Genomic DNA, 18,502 nt, shown 5'->3' with positions numbered 1-18,502 from the left:
TTTAAATTTTCTTTTCATGATGAGATCTGGTGGCTGAAGGTTCGATTTCTCTCCGACTTGTTCGACAAATTAAATTATCTGAACTTAAGTCTCCAAGTTCGATCTGAAAACATTACTAGCAACGTCCAAACTAAAGGCCTTCGATGAAAACGTGACGCTGTGGAAGAATAATATATCGAAAGAAGTCCTTGATTGTTTTCCTTCTGTTAACGAATGTCCGTCAAAGAAGAAAACTGCCCCTCAAATTTTGAACACATTGAGCGACCTACAGTCCGCACTAAAACATTACTTCCCGTTACTTGCTGTCGAAGAATATAACTGAGTGACCTCTCCGTTCGGAATCAACGAGACAACAAACCTTACAACTGAGGAGGAAGAACAGCTCATTGATTTACGAAACGACAAATTTTATCAGTCATTGTTTACCGAAAAGAGCTTGGATGAGTTTTCGATCTCCATTAAAAATTCATATCCTGCAATCACTTTAAAAGTAATTGAAGTTCTGCTTTCATTTGCATCTTTGTGGTTTTGCGAAATTGGATTTTCAGCATTGACTGAAATTAAAGCCAGAAAGAGAGAGAGGCTTCTTACAGTCGATGATGAAATGCGAGCTTGTTTATCTACGTTAGAGCCTCGCTTCAATTTGATTTGCTCTCGGAAGCAGGCGCAAGCGTTACATTGAAAACATATATAAAGATAAAATGTTTTGATTTTTCTGCTGTACCACAAAATCCTTAAAAGCCTTAGAAGGTGCAGATGACACTCACGCTTCCTTTGCCAAAGCAAATGATAGTATTGTCAATGTCCAGATGACATTATTATCGCTTCCTTTGGCCGTGATTTTCGTTCTAGGGCTTTTTAAGTTAACTCTTCTGTGTTACATGTATCTAAACGTGATGCACAATGACATTAATATCGCTTGCTCTGACCGTGATTTTCGTTCTAAGGCTTTTAACGCTCGTCGCATAACGTGTACCTAAAAAATCGTTAAGGCTTTCCAGGTGTGCCGCGTAAATTTTCAGATTGTCGTAGTGTGCCGCAAGTCAGAAAAGGTTGAGAATCACTGATTTATTTGTAGTTCACACGTTGTATTTGTATTTAAATTACATGTTGTATACACTTATTGTACACCATGTTAAATTACACCATGTTGTATACACTTATTGTACCTTTTCTTGTAGTTCACACGTTGTGAAACACCATGTTAAATTACATTGTTGTATACACTTATTGTACCTTTATTTGTAGTTCACACGTTGTGAAACACCATGTTAAATTACATTGTTGTATACACTTATTGTACCTTTTTTGTAGTTCACATGTTGTGAAACACCATGTTAAATTACATTGTTGTATACACTTATTGTACCTTTATTTGTAGTTCACATGTTGTGAAACACCATGTTAAATTACATTGTTGTATACACTTATTGTACCTTTATTTGTAGTTCACATGTTGTGAAACACCATGTTAAATTACATTGTTGTATACACTTATTGTACCTTTTCTTGTAGTTCACACGTTGTGAAACACCATGTTAAATTACATTGTTGTATACACTTATTGTACCTTTATTTGTAGTTCACATGTTGTGAAACACCATGTTAAATTACATTGTTGTATGCACTTATTGTACCTTTTTTGTAATTTACATTTAGTTGAAGAGAGTATCAAATCACATTGTCGTATATAGTTATTGTACCTTTTTTGTAGTTCACATGTTGTTAAACACAATATTAAATCATGTTGTTGTATATATTTATTGTATGTTTATTTCTATTTCAAATTTTATTAAACACAGTTAGGTCAACTGCTCTTAATAGGAATTCTGCTTAAACTGCCTTTAATACCTGGGCTTGGCTTAATGTTAGCATGTACGACTGAGAATACTATGGGTCAAGGTTCGTCTACAAAATTGTATTCCAATGTTTTCAGCTATGAGGTACATTATGAGATTGGTGATTCAAATTACCTATTTCCCTATAGTAGCTAAAAATGTTGGCGGCAAGTAATTTGACTAACTAACTATGATCCTTGTAGTCTCTATTAGTTCAAAATTAGAGAGGGCTAACACAGATAACCATTGTATAGCTTTGCACAAATATCCGACACAAACAACCTATGTATACTTACCCTGTGGAGTGAGAGACGTTATACAAAACCATAAACACTCCTTCAAGTTGAACTCACGTGCATTCTGGTTGTTATTTCGGTTACTATAGGGGCTGAAGCACTCATAAGCGTACATTAGGAAACTGAAACAATATTAAGACACATTTATCAAAGTTTCAAAGCAAGTTAATAAAAATATATAATCAATGTACTGTTTAAAGAATTTTCAGCTGAACTTTAAAATAATTATAACATTAAAGTGAATTTTTGAATATAACAATCTACATTACCAATAAGTCAGAGAAATATATAAATCAATAAGACACTCTATCATAATTATATACACTAAAATTAATGTACTTTTGGAGAAACATTTCCTGAATTAATTATTAGTGAAATACTACACTATGTTAGCTACCATTAGATCGTTATGTGGTTTACGTTCAGGAGACGGTAAACATATACATTTCTGTAAATATTGATGAATGAATGTACTGGTTCAATCTATTAAGTGACTCCAGAAAGGTGTATATTTTAAACTAGTTACTTAATTATACAGGAAAAATATGTAAGTTACACAACTGTTAAGCACGTGTATTCGTAAGACAATAATCATAGGTACGGTTAAATTCGTAATAATGATTAAATACATGAACTTGTTTGGTAATAACTATAGAAACGAGTTAATACTAAATAATGGTCTAATACATTCGCTTGTAACGTTTATGAGTTTTATTTTTTTAATACCGTTTAACTCCAGCAAGCTAGCGAGATACCAAAGAGTTGCGCCCTCTCTTTGACTGAAGGTATGGATCATGAAATGAAAAAGTTATTGTTAAGAGATTCATACAAATGTGGCATGACTATATAGTATTGTGAACAACAGAAATATAAGTCAGGAGCCAGTCACATGTGAATAAATGACGGAAACGATATGACAAATAGTCCAATACCATGTGCAGAATGGATGATCAGGGATTAATGTAACATTGTATTCGGGATGACCTTGTGATATGGTATAGAGGTTCAAGAATTTATCAGCTATGTGGAGAACGTTCCCAAGGATATTAAAAGAACGGAAGAGTATCTTAAGGCAGAGTTGAACAAGCCAAACACGGAGATCATGTAAATACAAAACGAATCAAGTAAAACAGCAGTAAAAATATAATTCGTAACTTGGACGGAGAAGATACTGCTGAAAAGCTAGGCGTCAAGCATGACAAAAGAGCTTCATAGGAATATACACGTTAAGTGGGACAGCAGAGAGCTTCATAGGAATATACACATTAAGTGGGACAGAAAAGAGCTTTATAGAAATATACAAATTAAGTGGGACAGAAAAGAGCTTTATAGAAATATACAAATTAAGTGGGACAGAAGAGAGCTTCATAGGAATATACAAATTAAGTTGGCCGGAAGAGAGCTTCATAGGAATATACAAATTAAGTGGGACAGAAAAGAGCTTTATAGAAATATACAAATTAAGTGGGACAGAAAAGAGCTTTATAGAAATATACAAATTAAGTGGGACAGAAGAGAGCTTCATAGGAATATACAAATTAAGTTGGCCGGAAGAGAGCTTCATAGGAATATACAAATTAAGTGGGACAGAAAAGAGCTTCATAGGAATATGCAAATTATGTGAGACAGAAGAGAGCTTCATAGGAATATAAAAATTAAGTGAAACAAAAAAGAGCTTCATAGAAATATACAAATTAAGTGGGACAGAAAAGAGCTTCATAGGAATATACAAATTAAGTGGGACAGAAAAGATCTTCATAGAAATATACATATTACGTGGGACAGAAAAGATCTTCATAGGAATATACAAATTAAGTGGGACAGAAAAGAGCTTCATAGGAATATAAATGGAGTTGATGATCCAAACCCTTGGAAGAATCATACAAACAGTGCAATAAATTGAGGGAAAATTTGAACTTTTTGCTGAGGATTTCAGGGGGGTCTTTCAGCTAAGACGATTAACACCAATGCGTTTCATAGGGTTAGGGAAATGTGCTAAATGCTAACATTTAATAAATATACATCAAGTTGAGTCAAAGAAAACAGCTTGTTTTCCAGATTCAATTGTAAACTTCCAGTGGCGGCTCTAAAGCAGGAAATAAGTAAAAAGCCTTTGGAAGAACTGCGCTGAGTTGTACAGCTGAATTATACACCCAAGTTTTACAGCTCAGTTCTACAGCTGAGTTATGGGCATATTGTAGGATACAGTTTGAAAGGAAGCTAGTTATCACCATTCACAGCAAGCTTTTGGGCTGCTCTTTTAAAAACTAACGAATAGTGGAAGTGAATGTCAAATTGCAACGCCCCCACGACTAAGAGGGCGAATAGGAGATAGACAGGTATGTCAGCAATAAACAACATGGACAATAAGAGTTTAAATAACGGATTTCTTGGAACATCAACACCGATGGAATTGGTCGAGAATGACTTTTTTATGTGAATTTCAGTATGAGGTTCTGAAGAAATAAAAGAACAGCTAAAGCGTATACAAGACAGATGTCGAAAATTATTATTATATGTCAAACTAAATCACACACTCGTTTAAAATCAAACAAAACCAGACATTGGAGTATGGAAGTGTTTAGTAAGCTTAAAAACTGCAAATAACGAGGGAAAACACCAGCTTGTGTAAGCAAAAACAACTAGTGGGTGTCAGTGAAGTATTCCGTTTGTTGAATAAGGATACGTTCAAGGGTCTTCCTTAAGACATCAATTGATTGGAAGCAAGATTAACAGGAGACCTTGACGGTTTTAACAAAAGTAAAACAAAAAACACTAAGCTGTAGAGTAAAGCACTGTGTGGAAAAGAAATGTGTAAAACAAAGCAGATAGATTAAGAAAACTGAACAGCTGTATAGAATACATGGATATAGCTAAGACTATCTGGACAACTGTGTACTGGTGTATAAATAACATGGATATAAGCTAAGACTATCTGGGAAACTGTGTACTGGTGTATAGAATACATGGATATAAGCTAAGACTATCTGGGAAACTGTGTACTGGTGTATAGATAACATGGATATAAGCTAAGACTATCTGGGCAACTGTATACTGGTGTATAGATAACATGGATATAAGCTAAGACTATCTGGGAAACTGTATACTGGTCTATAGATAACATGGATATAAGCTAAGACTATCTGGGCAACTGTATACTGGTGTAGAGATAACATGGATATAAGCTAAGACTATCTGGGCAACTGTATACTGATGTATAGAATAGATGGAAGTAGGAAGACTATCTGGTTAGGAAAGGGTGATGATATAGTGTGTGTGTTTGTGTTTTTTCTTCTAGTAGAAAAGCCACATCAGGTTATCTGCTGTGTTTACCGAAAGGAACTGAACCTTTGGTTCTAGCGTGGTAGATCCATAGACTTACCACTGTTCCAGCAACATGGATATCGCAAGCTTTACAAGATACAAAAAGTAAAGAACTCTCAAGAACATGGATGAGGGAAGGACCAAGATCTGATCCAGAATGACTTCACTGTGATCATTAGAGGAAAACTAAACTTCCATTCAAAATAGATAACAAAAGTGAACCTGGTGATGACCGAAGAAAGTCGAAACGTTGTTCACTCTTCCACGTAAAATATTTTGTCAACCCAAACGAGCCGTTTTTACACAGATAACAAAAGCATTTGCCTTCAAATGTGTGGTAGTAGGAGCCGTGCTTTGATCCATAACTGGATCGGAAGGAAATGATACTGACCAATCAATAAACAAAAGTAAGTCCTGGAGTTTGATACACAAAATATGTTGCACATGTAATAACCAAGGACAATGTTTAGTTGCTCAATATAAAATGTTTACAGTATTTAAAAACAACGAAGGTAGCATAAACCTGAAGGATCCTGGGATCGGCGGTAGTCACGCAGGAGTGAGGAGTCTGGAAAAGGTGGGACAAATCATTACATGGTTTTTCTTCCATGATTGGTCTACATTAACCGTGAATGAACAAATAATAATTTGGTTTGTTTGAGTTATTATCACGTATGTTCCATAGACAGATTTTTTAATTAAATAAAAACTCAATTTGTAAAGACGTGTTACGTTTGTTTTCAATTATTATATACGGACGTTCATATATTAAACTCACCTCGTAAAGAAATAAGCACCAATAATAGACGCCCATACATTAGTTTCCAGAACGGTCAAGAATTTGAAAATGGAAGAAGGAACCTGTGGCTTCTTCATAAGAATAGATATGCCCACAAGATCGTAAAATGGAACAGTAAAATCTACTACAGTTTCTCGCTCAGCCATCACTGATAATGGCGCCAAAGCAATGTCAGCTTTCTATAAGAACAATAATGAGGTAAACGCATATTTCTATGTTTATAAAGGACATTAAAACAGATAAACTACTAGCTTTAGAGAAGACCAAAATATACTGAACAATAACACTTTCTTTCACAAAAGTTGCAATAAAAATAGCCACGAATAAAGGAAACTTACCTATCTATATTTTTTGGATGCATTTCTAACTAGAAATTTGTCCATAAAAAAAAAAAGAAACTCACCTTGTCTATCAGTTCTTTAATCATGCCGTTCCACCCACCAGATGCATTCATAATACCAAACATCTTGTCGGGGCTTTCAGAGATTTCAAACTCAAACTGTAAAATCTTTTTCATATTGTTAATTAGATCGATGCAATACCCTTGAAACTCTTCTGATCCATCTGTTCGCGTTACTTTTTGAACAAAAGGTGGTTGCTGAAAATAGCGGATGGTTTTGTTTTTTTTTGTAATTAGACTACACATATTTCTGTTAATAATGTTTGTGGTATAAATTAATTGAAGTAAAAACAATAAAGAAATATTTTCAAGATATATTGTAATCGTTTACTGGCAACAATCACAAGTAGAACACGTTAGAAAACACATAAAACTGAAATCCTATATCGGTTTATAAGGGTTTCTATTTCCGTTTTATCAAAACTTTTTGGACCTAAGTGTTTTCAGCACATCATGAATTTATAACTATGGTTGTCTACAGAAAAAAATAATATAAAAGTTGGTTAAACCCGCGTTTTGTTTACTATAGGTTAAGTTCTGTAAAGTTAACTAAGTTAAAAACAATGTGAACAAAACTCAAAATGTGATCATATTGAAACATACGATAAACAGGAAGTAGATTAAAATGCATTTTAAAGATTCTTGAATAAATGTAGAAACAACACTATGTAACAAAATGTTTGCTTTTTTCTTGTTCCTGGGCAGAAAGTGTTATTTCCCAATAGCTTGTGCCTAAAGTAATGGAAAAGACCTATTTTTCTCTTCAAACTTTGCTTTTGTGACCTGGATAACGAAATTTTGAAATTTACCCATTTTCCAGAACATTCCAGGTAGATTCAGTGCTGAGTAGCTGATAGAGAAATTTCTCGAACTTACAATAATTTTCAAAACTTTCTAGAATGTTGTAGAACTTACGAAAGTTTTAAAGAGCCTTTACAATTTTCTAGAACTTTCCATATTAATATATATACAGGGACTCACCACTTCAGTTTAGTTCTAGCTGCCTAAGTGAACACATAGACCTATCTGATTTTATCAGAGATGGCATAAAAAAAGCTGCAAGCGTTCTCCAGACGCATTCTGCTATGTATGTGGTCAATTTATCAAGACAAGAACGAAAAAGTACTCTGTGACAGCATCTGCTAAAATGTGTGAAGCCTACAAGGTATATTTCGGCATGCCTGTCAGGGATCAAAATAAACCCTGAGTAACTTATTTTACCTTTGAGCACTGCAAAAAAAACTCTAGAAGGTAAGACGGGCAATGTTTGCTTGCTTGAATAGTAAAATTTTATATTATACAAATTTTAGACCTTTTAAAATTTAAATATCTTTTAATTATTATTTTTAATTTCCAATAGTGTAGAAACATATCACATATAAAATATTTTGCATGAACCTGTTACACATTAGTTGTGGATGAAATAAATTTGTTCTTAATAATAACAATTTTATTTTGCTCTTCTGCAGGATGGTACAGAGGGGAAAAGAGAGAATTTGACCACTCAAGCAATTGGTACTTCTGCATAGTGGGCCCTTCCAAACGTCGGGCTGGCAAAAAGGTGTTGTTCCCACCATTGCACATAAAATTGGGTCTTATGAAGCAATATGTCACAGCTCTTGATAAGGAGTTTGCAGCTTTCAAGTACATTCGAGACTTCTTCCCTGAGCTGTCCGAGGTAAAGGTCAAAGATGGTGTCTTCGTTGGACCACAAATAAAGAAGATCCTGGAGCGCACAAAATTCCCCAAAAAGCTCAGTAGAAAGGGAAAAAACCTTGGGGCAGCTTTGTTACAGTGGTTTGGGGCTTCTTGGGCAATCATAAGGCCGAAAATGATGTGGAAATAGTTGAGCCTCTGGTGAAGAACTATGGCAAAATGGACTGCAGGATATCCCTGAAAGTCCATATTCTTGACACTCATCTTGATAAATTCAAGGAGAATACGAGAGCATACTCAGAGAAGCAAGGCAAGCGCTTCCATCAAGATATACTAGACTTTGAATGTCGCTACCAAGGAGCGTATAACGAAAACATGATAGGAGACTATATTTGGGGGCTGATTCGTGAAAGTGATTTACATTCCAGTCGCAAGTATAAAAAAACTACTCACTACTAAACATTTCTAAACATTTTGTATAACTTTAGTATAAATACATGTAAATCTTGATTCATATTCAGACCTTATGTAAATGAAAATGTGCAAATTTGTCCGTTTTAACCAAAAAATAGGTTAGTTTCTAAATTTAATTATCCAGGTCACAAAACAAAGTTTGAAGGGAATAATTTCATTTCCTCTACTTTTACAACATAAGCAAGTAAGAAATAACACATACTATGTTCAACAAGAACATGAATATCATAAAAACATTTTAAATTGTCGAGCTAGTATAAAATTAGATTGGTGGGTGTTATAACGAGGCCTAGAATATAACCATACATCTAATATAGTAGAGATAGTATACAATTAGATTGACGGGTGGTTGAACAAGGCCCAGAATAGATTGAAACACCTGATATAGTAAGTCTACTATAAATATATATTAATAGGTGTTTTAACAACGACAGGAACATATTTAAACATCTGATATTGTAGGCCAGGATTATAATTAAACACCTGTTACAATAAAGTTGCTATAAAATTAGATTAATAGGTGTTTGAACAAGGTCAGAAGTATAATTATACACCTAATATAGTAGGTCTACTATAAATGTATATTAATAGGTGTTTTAACAAGGACAGAAACATTTTAAACATCTGATATTGTAGAGATAGTATAAAATTAAATTGATAGGTGTTTTAACAAGACCAGGAATATAATTAAACAATTGTTGTAGTAGAACAACTATAAAATTAAATTAATAGGTGTTTCAACAAGGCCATAAATATAATTAAACATCTGATATACAAGGGTAATGATGTTATCTAAGACAAGTCTTAACACAATCGAAGTAAAATTGTATGTGAAGAGTTATTGCGATCAAACTAAAACAATTACAAAAAATCAGAGTAAAACACTTTGTTAACAAAATGATCAGGTTTCTACATAGTAATAATTTCTGTGTTAATTTAAATACTTACAGAATACGATTAGAAATAGTTAACATAGTTAAATATATTTGAATCTGGTGAACAGCATGAAAATTGAAACTGAAACCTTCAGAATGTTTAGGATATATCAAACTTACCACAACTGTTGTGATTTTGTATATTATCACAGCTTTAAAATCATCAAATGTTTTCTTGGAAAATCCGTCGTTGAAGACAATACGTTCTGGATAACCAGGCGACCATACTCCCACCTACAGATAAAGCTCACAACATATCATGAACTGTTTGCCTAAATACAAGACGTTCCATATCATTCATATTACAAAATTTACTTGAACTTAACACCAAAGGATTCTACTGTTAGATGAACAGATCATGTAATTATTGATGTCATAGAGGTAAAGAGGACAGACTTTTTATTTTGTCTGTGGGTATAGTTGTTTAATATACTGCTAGCAGAGGATTCAAATGGTGTTAACAGAAGACTGATGTCTAGGATGCCAACAACATTGTTGTTCGTTTGTTTTTTTTATTTCGGGTCAAGCTACACGAGGGCTATCTGAGTATATGCATGTTTTCTTATAGTAAAGCTACACGAAGGCTATCGGCGCTAGTCGTCCTTAACTTAGTAGTGTAAAGCAAGAGGGAAGGCAGCTAGTCATCACCACTCATCGCCAACTCTTGGACTACTCTTTTACCAACGTCATATTAGTTGGATAGTTTTGATAAACAAACAAGTAAAGTGAAACTAGTTCGATAGTTTTTATAAACAAACAAGTAATGTGATACTAGTTCGATAGTTTTATAAAGAAACAAGTAAAGTGATACATGTTGGACAGAGTTAAAAACAACAAGTAAAACGAAACAAGTTGGACAGTTTTGATAAACAAACAAGTGATACTAGTTGGATAGCTTTGATAAACAAACAAGTGATACTAGTTGGATAGTTTTGATAAACAAACCTTTGTGATCCTGACGATAACCCAAGAAGGTCGAAACGTTGTTCGCCCCTCTACATCAAACTTTTCTCAACCCAGACCAGCTGTTTTACATATATATTTTCTCTACAAGTGGGTTTCCTTGTCATCACTGAGAGGAAGAGAAGTATAATCACCTCTACTAAGAATGAAGGTATTCTATAGAATGAAAGCACTCTACAGAATGAAGGTATTCTATACCAGTGAAAAGTGAAATGAATCAAACATTGTAACTCCCCCTTTAGTAAGAATGAAGGTTCTCTATACCAGTGAAAAGTGAAATGAATCAAACATTGTAACTCCCCCTCTACTAAAAATGAAGGTTCTCTATACCAGTGAAAAGGGAAATGAATCAAACATTGTAACTCCCCCTCTACTAAGAATGAAGGTACTCTATACCAGTGAAAAGTGAAATGAATCAAACACTGTAACTCCCCCTCTACTAAGAATGAAGGTACTCTATACCAGTGAAAAGTGAAATGAATCAAACATTGTAACTCCCCCTCTACTGAGAATGAAGGTTCTCTATACCAGTGAAAAGTGAAATGAATCAAACATTGTAACTCCCCCTCTACTAAGAATGAAGGTTCTCTATACCAGTGAAAAGGGAAATGAATCAAACATTGTAACTCCCCCTCTACTAAGAATGAAGGTTCTCTATACCAGTGAAAAGTGAAATGAATCAAACACTGTAACTCCCCCTCTACTAATAATGAAGGTTCTCTATACCAGTGAAAAGTGAAATGAATCAAACATTGTAATTCCCCATTTAGTAAGAATGAAGGTTCTTTATACCAGAGAAAAGTGAAATGAATCAAACACTGTAACACCCCCTCTACTAAGAATGAAGGTACTCTATACCAGTGAAAAGTGAAATGAATCAAACATTGTAACTCCCCCTCTACTGAGAATGAAGGTTCTCTATACCAGTGAAAAGTGAAATGAATCAAACATTGTAACTCCCCCTCTACTGAGAATGAAGGTTCTCTATACCAGTGAAAAGTGAAATGAATCAAACATTGTAACTCCCCCTCTACTAAGAATGAAGGTTCTCTATACCAGTGAAAAGGGAAATGAATCAAACACTGTAACTCCCCCTCTACTAATAATGAAGGTTCTCTATACCAGTGAAAAGTGAAATGAATCAAACATTGTAATTCCCCATTTAGTAAGAATGAAGGTTCTTTATACCAGAGAAAAGTGAAATGAATCAAACACTGTAACACCCCCTTTAGTAAGAATGAAGGTTCTCTATACCAGTGAAAAGTGAAATGAATCAAACACTGTAACACCCCCTTTAGTAAGAATGAAGGTTCTCTATACCAGTGAAAAGTGAAATAAATCAAACACTGTAACTCCTCCATAGCCATAAAAATCCATATTCATTAAAACATTCGACTCCACAATCCACAAATTCCTAACCGAACACTGTAATTTAAAAACATCTATCTAATCCAGTTCTGAATAAGAAATCATATGTATAGTAATACATGACGAGTAAATGCTTATAGAAATGTATACATAAAAAAAGATGAAACTTTATTATTTACTATACCACAGATTTAGTAGTGAGATAAACAAAGCATTATGCGTGAGCAACAAAAACATAATAGCAGATTTAGCAGTCACATAAAGAAAGCATTATATAAATAGAATTATCATACAGAACAAGTTAACACTAAAACAAATATGTGAGCAAGAAAAATATGATACTGTATTATTTATTACACCACAGACTTATCAGTCAGATAGAGACAACAAATGTAAGTGGAGTAGTAATACAAAACAAGTAAATACTTTTACTAAATCATGAGCAAGAAAAACGTGGTACTATATTATTTATAACAGTGCAGATTTAGCAGTCAGACAGAAAAAGTATTACGTAGGTAGAGTAGTAATATAGAACAAGTAAATACTTAAACAAATGTGTGAGCAAGAAAAAGATGGTACTATATCGTTTATTTTTTACACTGTACATTATGTTTTATAAAAATAGTTGAAATTCTCTCCACCTCTGGTGATTTATCTATAAGCTGGAAGGCTTGTAACACTGAATATCTGGTTTCAATCTTTGTGGTGTTCAGTTAGGGGCTTAACAACAGTAACAAAACTGAGTAAAGTGTAAGCTGGAAGGCTTGTAACGCTGACTATCTGGTTTCAATCTTTGTGGTGTTTAGTTAAGGGCTTAACAACAGTAACAAAACTGAGTAAAGTGTAAGCTGGAAGGCTTGTAACGCTGAATATCTGGTTTCAATCTTTGTGGTGTTTAGTTAGGGGTTTAACAACGGTAAGAAAACTGAGTAAAGTGTAAGCTGGAAGGCTTGTAACGCTGACTATCTGGTTTCAATCTTTGTGGTGTTTAGTTAGGAGCTTAACAACAGTAACAAAACTGAGTAAAGTGTAAGCTGGAAGGCTTGTAACGCTGAATATCTGGTTTCAATCTTTGTGGTGTTTAGTTAGGGGCTTAACAACAGTAACAAAACTGAGTAAAGTGTAAGCTGGAAGGCTTGTAATGCTGAATATCTGGTTTCAATCTTTGTGGTGTTTAGTTAGGGGCTTAACAACAGTAACAAAACTGAGTAAAGTGTCTGTCTTATTTTTATTTATTTCTGTTATTGCATGACAGTCATTTTTAAAACTGAATGAATTGAATACTCCACAATACTGCTTTTACTTACGAAAACTGACTTTGTTTTAAAAGGCATATTACAATCAATATAAAGTTTTCCGTAAATATTTTAACATTAATGGAATTACACTGAAGTTTCATTAAATCACCTTATATTATAGAAGAAAAACCTTAGATCGAATTAGTGATTATAATTTAACGATTTTTGTTTCTGTAACTACAATGAGTAGGTTTATGTCCATTACATTATTTTAATTATAGTGTAAATAATGCTATAAACATTAAAAATATTTTGTCAAACATTGTGACAATGAAAGACAAGTTTGTTGTTGTTAAGTGTAAGAAAGAAATAACTCAAAACTCACCTTCTGTTCTGTTACTCGTTGATTGTTTATAATTTCTATAATGGCAATGTTTAGAATGACTTCACGGTAACTTGTCTTGTTGGTTATAATCAGCGGTCTGTTATATACACCCTCTCTGGACACCTTGTTAAAATAAACAGAACCCTGAAACTGTATCTGTTCTAAGAAAACAAAAACTTATCAGTTATTAGTTAGTTAAACGTTAACTTACTTTTGCCGTATGTTAACTGGTTAATTTAATGTTACTTTTCCCCTTTGTACCACATATCATATATATATATATATTGTGAATTTTTATCTTTGGTTAACTGTTTCCTAAAACATACTACGTATATATTTATATTAATCATATTATTTACTATTTATAGTACTTGTACAAAGAGCTTATATAAATATATCTTTAAATATGTTTAATCATTTTTATCTCGTACGCTAACAAAAAGGTCTTTTCACTACTACATTCCGTTCAGTTCAAACTTACAATTCCTTTACCTGATTGATTGCAGAAAGAAGATCTGTCTTTTTTCTTTGGTCATTCTGCTTTTCATTCATTGTCATTCCACATTCTGGGTAGTCTAAAGTTGTCGGCCATGAGCCCAAATCTAACTGTCTGGACAAAGCCTTTACAGTGATAACCGTAAGGTCAAAATAGAATGCCCTGTCAATCTAAATAATATACTCCATCATTACAAATGTTTAACAAATAAAAAGTAGATGTTGTGAAAGGCTATATCGTGTACACGATGGTTTAAACAGTGATAAATATTTTGTAAATGTTGATATAAACACGGATCATACAACAGAAACAATTATCATCACACGTTTTTATCACCACACGTTTTTATCACCAAACATTACGGTCTCCTCTGAAATATAAGGAAAATATAGTTGTTATCAACTGTCGATGCTCAGTCAAGTGAAAATCGAAGTACGTACAGCACTCAATCATTCCATAATGCATTATAATTCTTCTGTTTAGGTTTATTTATAAAAAAAACAACAGAAGAAATAAGCATCTTTATATAGTTTACTTTTATATATAAGAATCAGTGTCTACCAAACTAACCAGTTATTATCCTTAGCATCTATATATAGCTTAGTTTTAGTTATAAGAATCAGTCACCACTGAACTAGCCAGTAATTATACTTAGTATCTTTAAATAGTTTAGTTACACATATAAGAATCAGTGGCTACTAAACAAACCAGCAATTACCCTTATTATTCCTATATAGTTTAGTGTTATATATAAGAACCAGTGTCTACTGAACCAACCAATTATTATCATTAGCATCCTTATGTAGTTTAGTTTTACATAAAAGTGTCAGTGGCCACTGAAGAAACCAGTAATTATACTTAGAATACTTATATAGTTTAAACTTATATATACGTATAAGTCACTACTGAACTAACCAATTATTATCCTTATATAGTTTAGTTATATATAACAATCAGGGGAAACTGAAGTAACCGGTTATTATCCTTAGCATCTATATATAGTTTAGTTTCATATATAAGAATCAGTCACTACTGAATTCACCAGTCATTGTCCTTAGCATCTTTATATAATTTTAGTTTTATATATAAGAATCACTCACCACTAAACAAACCAGTTATTATCCTTAGCATCTTTATATAGTTTAGTTTTAGCTATGAGAATCAGTTACTATTAAACTAACCAGTTATTACCTTTATTATTCGTACATAGTTTAATTTCATATATAAGAATCAGAGGCAAATGAACTAACCAGTTATTATCCTTAGCATCATAACATAGTTTAGTTTTAGATAAAGGAATCAGTGGCCATTGAAGTGACCAGTTATTATCCTTAACATCCTTATATAGTTTAGTTTTAGATATAAGAATCAGTCACTACTAAACTAACCAGTTATTATGGTAAAATCTTCGAGTAACTACAGAATAAACCAGTTAATATTATTTAGTATTACTGATATGAACAATTGGTTACTGAACCAGCTGGTTATTCTTCTTTAGTTTCTCGTGTATAAAGTAACACTTTTTACTGGTTATAATTCCAAACTTACTTCTTTCAGTTACATTCAGTTATGAGAGATATACATTTACCACATGTTAGGCAATAATCCATTTACTTTTAGTTAGCTTTAATTACAAGAAATATAATTTCTTCATTGATTAAAGAACGAACCACGTGTTTCCAGTCTGTTTCAATTTTAACAATATTTACTGAATTAATGGTTAGAAAATGAGCCAATAATTTTCATTCATCTTCACACGCGAAATAAGACATGAATGTCGGTGTAGAACAATTTATATCTATTTTGCAGTGAGTGTAAAAAATGTTATTTAGATACTACAGTCTATAGCTTTAAGAGAACTCATCTCCTCACCTGGGTTGGAACACTGTCGTCAACTTCCTTGGGTTTAATTTCTTGAAGAGAGAAAAGCATGAAGTTGATACTGCTACAGTTGCACGTTAGTCGCCGAGCGTCGTCCTGTGTACACAAATACCATAAAGTAATAGTCGTCGAAAAGTATATGTATCAAACACAGTCTATATACTTTCTTCAACTACGTAGGTAATTTTCAACCAGTCTTTCTTGGCAAAAATGCATACATATCTTAAAGTAGTTGATGTAAATCATAAGAGAGTTGAGACTGAACACAGTTCTAGATACGATAATACTACAGTGTACAAGTCAATAGCTCAGTTTAATGCAAGTAAGAAACATATTCTTCTAGTGTAGAAGAAAACATTATTTCTAAACAACCTTTGTTACACATTACAGAGAACAGTAATTATAAATAATTTAAAATATTAATAGCCATTGAAAGAAACCCAGTAAAGATCTATGAATTAATGATATTAAACATAAAGTGTCACAGTTTTAACAGTTTGTTTCACGTATAGTATTACATGAAGTTTTTAACAGTTTTAACATCAACTTGTTTTAAAGAAAAGCTGTCATACGAAGAAGCAATGTTTAAGTTTCATGTTTCACGCATTATTTTGTTTTAACATCAGAAACATTTTAAAATAGTCCGTAAGTTTAACCGTTTGGTCTATCAACTTTTCATAAACAGCAAAACCAGTAGTTTATAATATATTAAAATAAACACTTTATAGAAACATTAAGAGTTTATATCCAAATCTGTGTGTGTAATTGTTAACTTTGTCTTAATGACGTTACACGAACGAGTAGAAATTATCTTGTTTAAAAGTTTCTAAATACTAAAACATATTGTAATGAAATAGTTCAACTTACTTTTGTAACAAAAAACCATGAGTAACCTTTTCCAGTCATACGCTTAGAGACAGCCTAAAAGTAATATTAGAAAAGATACAGGTTTCTAGACAGTACAGTTATGTGTATAAAGAATCTAGACACTTATAAGTATTACATTTTCTCTGCCACCAACTAGTTCTTCTGCACGTGTGTTTGAATATGGAAACTAATGAATATCTACGATTTAGAACTTCGACAGGTAGTCACGATAAAACACTTTCATCCCACTCAGAAGACACTGCCTTATCAAATTGATTTCTATAATTCACTTAAAGCACTTGAAAGATGGTCCATTATTAAATATATTTTTATAATTAACATAAAACACTTTCATCCCACTTAGAAAATGCTGCCTTATCAAATTGATTTTTTATAATTAACATAAAACACTTTCATCCCATTCAGAAGACACTGCCTTATCAAATTGATTTCTATAATTCACTTAAAGCACTTGAAAGATGGTCCATTATTAAATATATTTTTATAATAAACATAAAACACTTTCATCCCACTCAGAAGACACTGCCTTATCAAATTGATTTCTATAATTCACTTAAAGCACTTGAAAGATGGTCAATTATTAAATATATTTTTATAATTAACATAAAACACTTTCATCCCACTCAGAAGACACTGCCTTATCAAATTGATTTCTATAATTCACTTAAAGCACTTGAAAGATGGTCCATTATTAAATATATTTTTATAATTAACATAAAACACTTTCATCCCACTTAGAAAATGCTGCCTTATCAAATTGATTCCTATAATTCACTTAAAGCACTTGAAAGATGGTATATTATTAAAATTGATTCCTATACTTTAATTCCCATACATGTATCTATTTTTACCCCTATTTAAAAATAAAGTAAAGTAAGTTTTCAAAAACTGATAAAATTCAAACATTGATTCTCTACTTACAGCAGCCAAAGTCTTATTGATGGTCGAAAGATTGCCAATGACAAAAAAGTTGACAATTCCAGAATATTTATATAAGTTATTAATGGTTTCACCAATTTCCTCTTCCGTTTCTTTCAGTTTTCTGATCACGTGACGAATTGGTTTATTTTCTAGTAAAGTACTGTATTTATCTTCCAGTGCTGCTGACAAAAAAGTACCATACAATGAAACAACAGTGTGAAATATTTAACCTGTAAAGTAAAAGGCCCAACAAACATTGTTTTTACGAACCTATTGAGTCATCATGAAGTATTCCACAAGTCTTAATAACATCAAGAGAGGCTACATCGCTAATAACATCAGAAATCACATCTGCAAAGGATGAGACTGGCACCAAAAATCCAGTATTCACAGTTCTGGAAGATTCTTCGGGAATTAGCTGATTCCTGTTTGTAGTGACTGTTGGAATACCGAGATTTTGGGCGATTTTCTTTACTATTGGTATGTTCTCAGTGGACTTCCGGTATCGATCGAAAGTGACGTCTATGAGAACCGTAGGTTTCTGGGGTCCAGACATAATCTGTTTACAAACTAAATGTACAGAGAAGTTTATAAATCACTATTTCCATAACACAAATAACAACATCTAATATTCTGTGAA

At 32.8% G+C, this 18,502-nt stretch overlaps 1 protein-coding gene across 5 annotated transcripts in view; it reads right to left on the bottom strand.

Annotated features, from left to right (window-relative positions):
- LOC143246750 (ionotropic receptor 25a-like) overlaps positions 1-18,502 on the bottom strand; it is a 56,966-nt gene that overhangs the window by 22,961 nt on the left and 15,503 nt on the right. For 2 of the 5 annotated variants that reach the window (XM_076493853.1, XM_076493852.1), the window contains exons 4-13: positions 18,133-18,432; positions 17,863-18,041; positions 16,921-16,974; positions 16,045-16,149; positions 14,169-14,342; positions 13,677-13,799; positions 9,843-9,956; positions 6,661-6,855; positions 6,237-6,436; positions 2,135-2,256 (exon numbers count right to left, since the gene is read on the bottom strand). In XM_076493853.1, coding sequence (XP_076349968.1) covers positions 2,135-2,256; positions 6,237-6,436; positions 6,661-6,855; positions 9,843-9,956; positions 13,677-13,799; positions 14,169-14,342; positions 16,045-16,149; positions 16,921-16,974; positions 17,863-18,041; positions 18,133-18,432 — 1,566 coding nt within the window. The remainder of the gene's footprint in view (positions 1-2,134; positions 2,257-6,236; positions 6,437-6,660; positions 6,856-9,842; positions 9,957-13,676; positions 13,800-14,168; positions 14,343-16,044; positions 16,150-16,920; positions 16,975-17,862; positions 18,042-18,132; positions 18,433-18,502) is intronic. The other 3 variants (XM_076493855.1, XM_076493856.1, XM_076493857.1) reach the window with 3 other exon arrangements.

This window comes from Tachypleus tridentatus, chromosome 3 (assembly GCF_004210375.1).
Source record: "Tachypleus tridentatus isolate NWPU-2018 chromosome 3, ASM421037v1, whole genome shotgun sequence".
NCBI classification, from domain to species: domain Eukaryota; kingdom Metazoa; phylum Arthropoda; class Merostomata; order Xiphosura; family Limulidae; genus Tachypleus; species Tachypleus tridentatus.
Note: the sequence above shows the minus strand (reverse complement) of the source record. Positions and strands in the feature narration are given on the sequence as shown.